Below are 13,470 nucleotides of genomic sequence, written 5' to 3'. Positions count from 1 at the left end.
AAAAAATTAATTAAAAAGAAAAAAAGCAAAAAAAAAATATGTTGGGTTAACTTGCCAAACCCGAGAACCGTGTCATGAAAGTCTGATAACTAAATAGAAAAAAATTTAACATTAAAAAGTTAAATTAAACAAAAAAAATTCATTTAAAAAAAAAGAAAAAAGGAGAAAAAAAAACTGAAAGGCAGTAGCCTTTTCACTGTGAACTGAACCTTGGATTCGTGTCATGAAAGTTTGATATCTAAATAGAAAAAAACAATTTGACGGGTTAACCTATCAAACCCGGGATCCGTGTCATGAAACTCTGATAACTTAATAGAAAAAAAAATTAATTTTAACAAACTAAATTAAATGAAAAAAATTAATGAAAAAGAAAAAAAGCAAAAAAAAAAATTTCGGGTTAACCCGCCAAACCCAGGATCCATGTCATGAAAGTCTGATAATTAAATAGAAAATTTTTTTAACATTAAAAAATTAAATTAAACAAAAAAATTCATCAAAAGAAAAACAAAGAAAAAAAAACTCAAAGGCTGCCTTTTCACTGTGGACTGCTATGCAGTCCACAATACAAGCAAAAAAAACAAAAAAAATGGTGTAGCGTTTTACCATGGACTGTACCATTCAGTTTACAGAAAAACCGAGCCGTTTTAGTTATAGTTACTATGAAAGGATAAAAAAAAAAAAAAATTCAAGGAAAAAAAGGCATAATAATGAATCATAAACATGAAAAAATTTGAAGTTATGAACTCTTCTGCAAAAGCCCTCCCTGCTACTAGCCCAAAACGTTATAGGCAAATAACATACTATTTGATGGTTATTTGGTTTTGTGTATGTTTGTTAGTCGGCAGCATCCTGAGATAAAGAATAATGAGAGGCTGTTGAGACAATGAGACGGTAGGTGGAAGAGAGTGGGGGGCGGGGCGGCTATAGCTTCTCTTCTCTTTTTTTGCGCTAATTGAAAAACATCAGTCATTGTTTCCTTTCATTAATGCTGATTTGGTGTCTGTAGGAGCGCCAACAAAAGAAGAGGGTTAAACATACCGATCCATTTTGGGATCATGTTGAGAAGACAAATGATGGTGGTCCTTTCAAGTGCAAATTTTGCAAATCTACATTTGCTGCGTCTACTTCAATCTCAAGGTTCAAATATCATTTGTCAGGAGAAAGTGGGAAAGGAGTTGGTATTTGTGGAAGAGTACCCGTTGATGTTAAAGCAGCAGCCTACCAAGCAATGCACAAAAAACAAAATCCCATCCCCCCAATTGATCATACAGTTCCTAATGTACAAGCTCAAAGAATAGAGCAAGAAGGGAGGGATCTCCCAGATATGGCAATGGAAGATTGGACAGAGAGTATGAGATCGGAAGAGTTGATGGTTGTTAACGAAGCTGGTGGATCGCGAGGTTCTCAAGGGCAAGGAGGATATCTTTTAGACATGGTAGATACAGAAAATTTGACACAGAGCAGAACCATGGAAGGGATTGCACTTATTGACCACGTTAGAGTTCATGAAGAGCAAGGGACAGACGTTTCAGATGGTGTAGTGGAGAATTTGACAGACAACTTCACCAGAGGTGTGTCTATAGTTACAGAAGAAAGTAGAGTTTCTGAAGGGCTTGATGCACATAAAGCTAAAGGAGAAGCATTGCTGACAACAAAGCTGGTAGGTCAGGCTTCTGACAGAAATAAGGAGACGATCTGGTCTTGGTTAATGAAGGATGACGTCTTAAGTGTTGGCATTTATGGGATGGGCGGTGTCGGAAAAACATCATTGGCGACGCAAATCCATAATCAGCTGCTACAAAGACCAAGTTCTTTCAATTATGTGTTTTGGGTTACTGTATCACAAAATTTCACCATCAGTAAATTGCAGTATCTTATTGCCAAAGCTATTAATTTAGACCTTTCAAATGAAGAGGATGAGAAGAAAAGAGCTGCAAAGTTGTCTAAAGCATTAGTTGCAAAGGGAAAATCTGTTCTCATTCTAGATGATATATGGAATCATTTTCTGCTAGAAACGGTGGGCATACCGGTTGGAGTTAACGCGTGCAAGTTGATTCTCACAAGTCGATCGTTAGAAGTTTGTCGGCGGATGGGTTGCCAAAAGAGCATCAAAGTAGAGCTTCTTACTAAAGAAGAAGCTTGGACTTTGTTCGTGGAGAAACTTGGAAATTATGCTACATTTTCTCCAGAAGTCGTACAGATAGCAAAATCTGTTGCAGCAGAATGCGCTCGTCTACCACTTGGGATTATAGCAATGGCAGGAAGCATGAGGGGAGTGGATGACTTGCATGAATGGAGGAATGCATTGACAGAATTGAAACAATCAGAAGTTAGGGCAGAAGACATGGAAACTGAGGTATTCCATATTTTGAGATTTAGTTACATGCGCTTGAATGACTCAGCATTGCAACAGTGTCTCTTATACTGTGCATATTTTCCTGAGGATTTCACCGTAGATAGAGAGGACTTGATAGGTTATTTGATCGACGAGGGAATAATTCAACCAATGAAGAGCAGGCAGGCAGAATATGATAGAGGTCAGGCTATGCTTAACAAACTTGAAAATGCTTGCTTATTGGAAAGTTTTTTCAGCAACGAAAATTACAGAGTTTTCAAGATGCATGACTTGATTCGAGATATGGCTCTTCAGAAACTGAGGGAGAAATCACCAATCATGGTTGAAGGTGGGGAGCAACTAAAAGAATTACCAGATGAGAGCGAGTGGAAAGAGGAAGTCGTGAGAGTTTCTTTAATGGAAAATCACGTCAAGGAAATTCCCTCTGGCTGTGCACCAATGTGTCCCAAGCTTTCAACGTTGTTTTTATCCTTAAATTTCAAGCTAGAAATGATTGCGGATTCCTTTTTCAAACATTTGCAAGGGCTCAAGGTTCTTGATCTATCAGCCACCGCTATCCGGGAATTGCCAAGTTCCTTCTCCGATTTGGTGAATCTCACTGCTTTATATCTCAGAAAATGTGAGAAGCTAAGATATATACCATCATTAGCAAAGCTTAGGGAGTTGAGGAAATTGGATCTCCGCTACACTGCACTGGAAGAACTGCCTCAAGGGATGGAAATGCTGTCCAATCTCAGGTATCCTTTCTCTCTCTCTCTCTCTCTTTACCTTGTTTTTGACTGTGAAATACTTGGATCAAAATTCATTGATCTGAAATAGCAAACATCATAAAGGATAGAGCGACTGACACCATTTGGACCATCTGCTATACCATCTCAGGTATCTTAATCTTTTTGGAAATAGTCTTAAGGAGATGCCTGCTGGTATACTACCTAAGCTCTCACAGCTACAATTCCTTAACGTGAACCGGCTGTTCGGCATTTTCAAGACAGTACGAGTAGAGGAAGTAGCATGCTTGAAGAGGATGGAAACTTTGAGATACCAATTCTGTGATCTTGTTGACTTCAAGAAGTACCTCAAATCTCCAGAAGTGAGGCAACCTCTGACCACATACTTCTTCACAATAGGACAACTAGGTGTGGATCGAGTAATGGATTCTTTACTTTATATGACACCAGATGAAGTCTTTTATAAAGAAGTTTTGGTTCATGATTGCCAAATCGGTGAAAAAGGAAGGTTTCTTGAGCTCCCAGAAGATGTTTCATCTTTCTCAATCGGAAGATGTCACGACGCAAGGAGCTTATGCGATGTTTCTCCATTTAAACATGCAACTTCACTGAAGTCGTTGGGGATGTGGGAATGTGATGGGATAGAGTTCTTGGCTTCGATGTCAGAATCCTCCACGGATATATTTGAAAGCCTCGAATCGCTATACCTTAAAACTTTGAAGAACTTTTGTGTCTTCATTACAAGAGAAGGAGCTGCTCCACCATCATGGCAATCTAATGGTACCTTCTCTCATCTTAAAAAATTGAGAATAGGTGAATGTCTGAGTATGAAAAATCTGCTCGCCCTTGACTTGTTGCCAAATCTCACAAACTTGGAAGTGATTGAAGTTGATGACTGTGACCAAATGGAGGAGATAATAGCAGCAGAGGATGAAGAAGAAGGCATGATGGTTGAAGATAGCAGCAGCAGCAGCCACTACGCTGTTACCAGTCTCCCAAATTTGAAGGCTTTGAAATTAAGCAACTTACCGGAGCTAGAAAGCATTTTCCACGGGGAAGTGATTTGTGGTTCTGTACAAGAAATTCTTGTGGTTAACTGCCCAAATCTAAAGAGGATATCACTCTCTCATCGCAACCATGCTAATGGCCAAACACCACTTCGAAAAATCCAGGCATATCCAAAAGAATGGTGGGAATCAGTGGAGTGGGGCAATTCCAACAGTAAGAATGCCCTTGAACCCCTGTGTGTGTTTCGGGAGTCTTTATTTTAGTAGTGGGAAAAGCAGGCAGGCAGGAAGTTCAATAAAATGCATTGACAAGATGGTACGTCTCTGAATCTGCATCGTTTTAATTCACGTTTGTAGAAATCTTCTTCCTCATCTGTTTCATTTCAGTTTCTACATTGTTAGTATTTCCAAGTGCCCACCCTCCATTGCCTTTTCCATTTTATCACTCCTCACTTCCATTTTCGCCATTTTCTTTCAGTTGCGAGTCGAGAAAGATCGGAGGATCCATCCCCTTGAATTATCACAAGAAACCATAGAACCTTAATTAAATGTATATTTCAGTTCAGTGACTAATGGTGGTGTTATCGCATGTTTTTAGGTGTTTCTGTTTTATTTTGCTCTTTTTTTTTAATATTAATATACAATTTTATTTCTGTTATCACATAAATTAATTTTTAATATCAATATATTAAAATAATTTAAAATTATAAAAAAATAATTTAAAAAAAAATCAAAATTTTTAAAAAACAAAAGGTCACTCGGATTCCTAAATACATGTGGGAACTAGAGTGGGATTCTTTTGTCCCTTTATTTATTTGTTAGGTAAGAACTCAAATAAGTCTTAGTTAGTATTTGGCAGTGCTTTTCAAAAGTATTTTTGAAAAATTTTGAATTTGTTTTTTGCTTTGAATTAATATATTTTTGATATTTTTAAATTATTTTGATGTGCTGATCTTAAAAATAATTTTTAAAAAATAAAAAAAATATTATTGTCATACTATAGTGGGATTCTTTACGTAGATTCTTTTTGTTAATATATATATATATTGAATTCTATAATCCATTTTTGTTAATAATTTAATTTCAAATTACATGTTTATGCATAGAAAATGATGTTGGTTTGTAGTAAGGTTGAAAAATATGTGAAGACAAACACTTAATTGAAAACTTTAGGAACTAAATATTGATAAGCAATTTTTGGAGACTAAATTGAGCTGTAGCAATATTGATAAGCAATTTTTGGAGACTCACAACTAAATATGAATTTTTTTAATATAACCTTAAGGTTGTTTAATATCATTTTTGTTTTAAAAGTTTTATAAACAAGATATGAAAACTTGTTTGTTTTTGTTTTTGTTTTTTTAAATAATAATATTGGCAAGTAAAACTTTTAAAAATAAAAAAAAAAGGTTTTTAAAACTAGTTTTTTCATACTAGGAAGGCTAGGTTTGAGAGTCAGGAAATGATAATAGATGATGCCTAGGGTACTAACCATCAACTAGTTCAAGGCCCTTGAAATACACTACTAAAAAATGTAGTAATTAGCAACGAACTACTCCGTTGCAAAAACCATTGAAATCCGTTGCTAAAAAAATTTAGCATCGGAATCAGCAACGGCTCAAATCGGATGCAGATTTGTCGTTGCTGATTTTTTAGCAACGGATAAATCCGTTGCTGATTTCTCAGCAACAGAAAATCCGTTGCTTACAATCAGCAACGCATAATCCGTTGCTAACTGTCAGCAACGGCTTTTCCGTTGCAAAACTAGCAACGGATTCTCCGTTGCTCATTTTAGCAACGGATAAATCCGTTGCTAATTTTGTGAATCAACAACGGATTCTCTGTTGCTGATTCATGCATAACTTAGAATCACCAACGGAGAATCCGTTGGTGATTATATTATTTTTTATTAAATTAATTTTTATTTATTTATTAAAATGACTTTTAATTTATTTATTTATTTTTTTATGGATATTTTAAAAGTTGTAGAATATATATAACCAACATAAATTAATATTAAAAATAATTATATCATTAATAAAAAATAGAATAAAAATAATATTCATATTATAAAAATTTAGTTAAACTTGCATTAATACATTTAAGTTCAAATACACTAAAAAAAAAACCAACAAAATATACAATCATGGTGCTGATTGCGAAGACGAACCATGATATTGTGGATCGACACAAGATTGATCAGGATATAAAGGCCGAGGTGTAGGTCGAAAAATTGGTTGAGATGTAGGACCCATAGGTGTCATTATCTGAGGAGCCATAGGTGGCAGTATTGATGGAGTCAAAGGTGGTGGCATACCTTGATCAATATTTGATGTCCCACCATGGTATCCAAGATTGTTCACAAGATATTCTTTCATGGAATCCATCTGCCGTTTCATTTCATGAATAAAATCATCTTTTTTCTTTATCTCCTCTTCTTTATCCTTTATCTCCTTTTGCAATGCTCGATACGATGAACTGGGATATGATGACTCCACCGAGTAGGAATGTGATGAAGAGCTTGTACTAACTTTTGATTTTGGCATACGAGGTGCACCATATACCCTACCCTTTGTAACTCCTCCTGAAGCCACACACCAAGCTGCTCCATCAAATGAAGGATGATTTTCCCGATCAGTTCCATACTTTGAAATCATCTCCATTTTATAATTTTCCTACAAATAAAATACATGCAACAATAAATTAATTTGAATGTTAAATAATACTTAAGTTATATTAAGAAATAATCAAATAAAAATACATACAACCACTTTTTTAGACTTGTTGTCGACGAAGCTATCAGACTGCTTAGTACTTTGATGGAAAGCTGAAAAGACATCATCCCATGGAGGTTCTTTTCCACCAGCTTCCTCTTGCTTTCAAGATTAATAAATATTATAAAAGACAAATATACAAATTTTAATTTATTATCTTAAGCATAAAAAAAAAAATCCTTACCATGTTAGCTCGATATGATGCAAATGACACTGTTCCTCCAGAATGAGTGCTTATTTTGCCATCTGTTTTGGTTAATCGATTCCTCCTAGAAGATTCAGACCTCCTTTGAAATTCAGGGGTGGACCAAACATCTTTGATCATTTGATTCCAGTCATCATTGTTTATCTAGGCAGGACCTTTATCAAGGCAATCTATAATATTTGTAGTGTTTTCTTTTGACATGGCTTTCTTGCGAGCTCGTGTCAATTGTTGATTCAAAGCTATCCTAGCCTTATCTTCCCAAATATTACGAACAATCGACTCATCTTCCTCAGGAAAGAAATATTTTTTCTACCAAATAATATATATACCAAGTAAAAAGAGTGCACAAAATTTCAAATTATATAAATAATTAATCATATTGTGTTATCTTGTTCAGAATTTGCAAGATGATATAATAACTAAAGAAATTAAATGATATTAAAGAGTAAACAAGAAATAAGAACAAATTATAACACAAATCAGTCATAGCTATTCAGTTGATAATTTTCATAATGCTACATTAAAGTGATCAAAATTGAAAAGAATATTATGGCAATTAGTGTTGGTTCTTACCTTAAACTCTTTAAAGAGTTCATCCCTGCATATTGAATCTACTTTTTCCCAAGAGTGTCATGCTCCCTTAAAATTGGACCTCAAAATATCTCCGATTGCACGTCCACACGATGCGTTATTGAACCTGAAAATATATAATAATAAACTTATATTAAACAAATAATTACACAATAGTAAGTAATTTTTTTCATACCTGAAAATATAACCTTAATAAGTTAGTTATTAAAAGTTTGAACTTACTCTGTTGTTCCATACAAACAAAGCTCTTTTTTTCTTGTTATTGGATCTATTTGCGTGTCAAAACCCTTCCTTTTAACACTTTGATCATAATTGTATGGAGAAGATGTTGAACCGTGATATGATGGAACACCATCTTGATCCTCATCACATACACCTCTCTCATTACTACCGTCTCCCTCATCTTCATCTCTAATGTTCACATCATCATCATCACCATCAACTCTCCCATGACTCCCATATAAATTATGTCCTCCATAAACAAGTTGGTTATCTCGAGAGAAACCTCCTTGAGTTTGAAGCAAATCTTGAAAACGAAAGCCCTCACAATATTGATATGCATCAACCCTCCCATAATCATGTTGAGGAGGATGTGTACTCCCCAAAGTAGGTATATAATACTCATTTGCGTTCTGATACACAGGTTGATGAAATGTGGATCCTTTGTTATTATGCCTTGATGTAGTTTGAAATGATTTTGATGAAGTGGACCTGTCACTCCTTGATGTGGACCTGTCACTCCTAGAATCTAATATGGATCCTCGTCGAGGCATGCTAAAAACCAGAAAAAATATATACATTATCATATGAATATATACAACATAACAATAATAGCCATCACTCCGAAAAATATTATACTTCAAATAAAATAATTACTGTAACAAAACCAAATATGTAAATAACATCAAGACAATTTCATTAAGCATTCCTTGCAATGAATAAAAATCAGCCATGAAGTTTAAATTGTCAAAAGCCAATTAACACAAACAATAATAAAAATAAAAATGTAAATAATTAATTAAGCATAAATCAAAATTTATGAGTATGCTTACCTTAATGTTTGGTCCTATAAATCAAAACATTGAGTAGGAAGCACCCTTTCTTTCACGCTTCAGCATCTATAAGCAAGAAAACGAATAACAAAATAAAATATAACATCAGAATCACAATTTAAAGATTGATACTTGAAAGGTTAGAAATGGTTTCAAAGGTCAATGAAAATAATTTATGTAATGTGATGCATAACACACACTTGAATAAAATAATTTAAAAAAAAACATTGAAAGCCTAAATATTTTCAAATAATATGAAATCATCCATACATATAATAAAGATAATTCATTACATATACTACGAAATATAATTAACTTGTGCTACTCATTATTATCATCACTCCTAACCATCACCACCATAACAATCATCCTCCTCATCATCATCATCTTCTTCTTCTTCATCACCATCACCATCACCATCACCATCACCATCATCATCATCTTCTTCTTCTTCATCATCTTTGTTTCCCCAATTTTTGTCAAGTTAAATCAATTCATGTTGCCCGATTTCTTCATAATAAGATGATTCAACAAGTATATTTGGATCATCAAGTGTTTGAGTAGGAAGGACACGAGATGGTTGAGAAATCTCATCTGATTGATCAACATCAAATGATCTCACATTGTTGGCATCTTCAATAAATTCACCCATGTCAACATTATAACGACTTCTAGCAGTTGTCTTAATAACCGTCCACCATTCAGATGATTTATTACCAGGTGGATATGTATAACAGACTTGTTGACATTGTTGTGCTAACACAAAATCTTCATTTCCGTGTAGTCGAGATGTATGCTTGATTTCAACCAAACCATTCGAAGGATGCACTCTAATCCCTCGTTTTGTATCATACCAATTACATTTAAACATAAATAACTTGCACTTACTCCCCAAGTATTTTAGCCGAACAACTTCTTTAAGCATGCCATAATAATCACGTTCATTATCATCATAGCAACTTCCTTTCACACAAACTCCACTATTCATTGTTTTTTTAAAATGGCCATAACGTTGAGTATGAAATTTAAAACCATTCACATAATACCCATTATAACATTTCACTGAAGTTGAAGGGCCCATAGCAAGTCCAAAGAGCTGATTTTCAATTCCGTTAGATTAGTATTCCACCTAGCATAATAGTTAACTCCATAAGAAATAATGATTTAAAAGAGATTAATAATATTTTTAAAGTAGCTAATTGACATAAAATATAAATTAATTTTATTAAAATACTTACATTATTTTTTAACCAATTTGGAAAGATCGCTTCGCATAATTTTTCAATTTCACCATCACTCGCATGTGGTTGTTGTGACTTTAGCTCTTGTCGATATTGCCTAAAATTTTAAAATGTTAAAGTTAATAATAAATTATTATAAATTTAGTACAAAATAATATTTCAAACTTACTCTAAATAAGGCTTCAGTTCTTGACAATTGAATATCACATAGTTATGCGCAATTTGCATTTCAGCATGTGACAACTGCCTTTTATAAAATCTTTTGGATAATTTTTTCCCTGGATAGGAAAAAATAGTGAGACATCCATCTACACTTCTAAGGCCACCATCATCATTCCGTGGAACTCGATTCCAAATTGTTTGCACGTCATCACCAAAATAATGAGATGCAAAATTGGTAATTTCATCAATCAAGTATGCTTCACATATGGAACCCTCAACTTTAGCTTTATTGGTCACTTTCTTCTTCAAATAAAACATATACCTATATCATTTCTGTCAATTAGTTTAGTTTTTAAAAATAAAAAGTGAATAAAATTAACATAGTATGAAAACATACCGTTCAAATGGATACATCCATCGATATTGAACTGGTCCACCAACTTTTGCCTCGTAAGGTAGATGTATCGTCAAGTGTTCCATGGAGTCAAAGAAGGATGGAGGAAAAATCCTTTCAAGTTTGCAAATTATTTCAATTATATTCATCTGCATTAACTCCATGTGTTGGGCATTTAAATTTGTTGAACAAATATCTCGAAAAAATACGGACAGTTCAGTTAATGCCTCCCACAGTGGCCTAGGTAAGTAAGGTCGGAAAGCGGTTGGAAGAAGTCTTTGAATGAAGACATGACAATCATGGCTCTTCATCCCCGAAACCTTACATTGTGCCTCTTTCACACATCGTGAAATGCTTGAAGCATAACCATCAGGAAATGATAATTCCTTCATCCATGACAAAACTTCTTGTTGTTGTTTCTTGTGTAGACAATAAGTGCCTTTAGGTTTGTAAACCCGACCACTCATATCTTGTTGCAAATGTAAATTTGGCTTCTAACAATACAATTCAATATCCAACCTAGCCTTTAAATTGTCCTTGCTTCTATTCGGACAATCCATTACTGTATAAAAAATATTGTCAAAGACATTTTTCTCAATATGCATGACATCAAGATTATGACGAATCAAATTTGTATGCCAATATGGAAGCTCCCAGAAAATGCTCTTCTTCACCCAATTGTGCTTAACACCAAAGCCAGGAATTTTAACATTATATGATGAACCTCCATTATGTCCCTCAGTATACTTGAACACTTCGTTTAACATTTCCAAACCAGATGGACGAGGTAAAGGAGGGAGCCATTCAATTACTCCTTTCAAAAACTTATCAGATTGAAATCTATATGGGTGGTTCATGGGTAGGAATCGTTGATGACAATAAAAAAAATGTAGTTTTCCCTCCATTTTTTAATCTAAAAGCCTTGCTATGCTCCATAAAATAAGGACAAGACAGTTTTCCATGAGTACTCCACCCCGATAACATGCCATATGCTGGAAAGTCATTAATGGTCCACATTAAAGCTGCCCTTAATTGAAAATTTTCCTTTCTGTATACATCATATGTTTCAACACCAACAGACCACAAATTCTTTAACTCATCAATCAAAGGTCTTAGGAAAACATCAAGCTTTTTACTCGGATTCTTTGGCCGAGGAATCATCATTGTCAAAAACATGAATGGTCTAGTCATGCACTTCCACGGAGGCAAATTATAAACAGTCACAATTACTGGCCAACAAGAGTATGTATTTGAAGACATGTCAAATGGACAAAACCCATCAGTGCACAACCCTAACCGAATATTTCTCGGATCTGATGCAAAGCTTAAGTGGACACGATTAAACTCCTTCCATGCCTCCCCATCAGATGGGTGCACCATAACCCCATTATCAGAATTATGAAAATGATGCCATGTCATATCTTTGGCATGATATGGAGACATGAACAGTCTCTGAAGCCTTGGTGTCAAGGGAAAGTATCGGAGTTGCTTCTCCGCCTTATTGGAACCTTTACTAGTTGGATTTCTATGTTTGTATCGTGAACTTCCACAAAAATCACAATTTATTTTCATTGCATCTGCCCCATAGTACAGCATACAGTAATTAGGACACACATCATATTTCTCATAACCAAGTCCAAGTGGCCGCATAAATTTCTTGGCATCATAAAAATTTGAAACCAAATTTTCATCATTAGGCATGCAACTTTTTGTAAAGTCAATAAAATTATTGAAGGCATTTTGAGTCAAATTTAAAGTTGACTTCATATTAAGCAATTGTACACAAGCAGATAATTTAGATTGCTTGGTACACCCATCCCACAACGGCTCCTCCTCAGCTTTCAAAAGCTTAAAAAATTTAGTTGCCTCCGGATTTGAAATTTCCCCTGCTACCACAGGACTAGACACATTATCATTGTAGAATGCATCACCAACCCCCACTGCATCCATAACCAGATTCCTATATGGATTCTCTAGACAAACATCATTCACAACATGACTCATTCCAATCGATGAAGGTCCAGCCAATATTGGTTCTGCGACATAAGGCTCACCATGTACAGTCCAATTTTCATAACAAGGTAAAAAACCTTTTGTCAATAGATGTTTACAAACATCATCTTCCTTTAAAAACTTTTGATTTTTGCACCTCACACAACGACATCTAATTTTTCCCTCGGATATATTTTTATCAATTGAAAATGCAAAATTGATAAATCTTCTAACACCGGTAATGTATTCAGGACGAAGGCGACCATCCATAAGACGACGATACATCCACGATCGATCATCCATGTTAATCTAATTAACATGACAACACCAATAAGCATTTTTCGAAATAAGCATACTTCTTTAACTACTAGTACTTAAACAATCTTTTAAAATAAAATATGTTCGGTTAGTATTTTATATTTTCATTTATATTTTCTGACTAGTGACAAAAGTAGACTTTTAGATTATGTTCGGTTAGTATTTTATACAGAATAAATGGATAAAGAAAAAAAAATATTTAGTTGAACAAATATTAAATAAATTTAGCTTTATAATAGTTTTGGAGTTCATTTTTTTTATTGGTCCTTCTAACTTTTGTTACCACCTCAAGTAGTTTTTTTTTTTTTGGATCCTTTTATTTTTATTGGATCCATCAAACTTTTTAATTTTATTCGGATATTTTATTTATATTTTCTAACTAGTGACAAAAGTAGACTTTTAGATTATGTTCGGTTAGTATTTTATACAGAATAAATGGATAAAGAAAAAAAAATATTTAGTTGAACAAATATTAAATAAATTTAGCTTTATAATAGTTTTGGAGTTCATTTTTTTTATTGGTCCTTCTAACTTTTGTTACCACCTCAAGAAGTTTTTTTTTTATTTGGATCCTTTTATTTTTATTGGATCCATCAAACTTTTTATTTTTATTCGGATATTTTTTTGCTCAAATAAGAAATGGTAAATGA

General features: G+C 34.0%; 2 protein-coding genes across 2 annotated transcripts in view; both read left to right on the top strand.

The window, feature by feature from the left end:
* Positions 1 to 4,355, top strand: part of LOC18095633 (probable disease resistance protein At4g27220) — a 29,724-nt gene extending 25,369 nt beyond the window's left edge. The window contains exons 3-4 of the mRNA XM_052447842.1: positions 1,007 to 3,093; positions 3,236 to 4,355. Of these exons, the coding sequence (XP_052303802.1) occupies positions 1,007 to 3,093; positions 3,236 to 4,355 (3,207 nt within the window). The remainder of the gene's footprint in view (positions 1 to 1,006; positions 3,094 to 3,235) is intronic.
* The window catches only part of LOC18095629 (probable disease resistance protein At4g27220), a 119,512-nt gene that overhangs the window by 11,723 nt on the left and 94,319 nt on the right, over positions 1 to 13,470 (top strand). The window lies entirely within an intron of this gene.

Source organism: Populus trichocarpa, chromosome 1 (genome assembly GCF_000002775.5).
Source record: "Populus trichocarpa isolate Nisqually-1 chromosome 1, P.trichocarpa_v4.1, whole genome shotgun sequence".
Lineage (NCBI taxonomy): Eukaryota > Viridiplantae > Streptophyta > Magnoliopsida > Malpighiales > Salicaceae > Populus > Populus trichocarpa.
The sequence above is the reverse complement of the archived record's forward strand: the minus strand, read 5'-3'. Positions and strand labels throughout refer to the sequence as shown.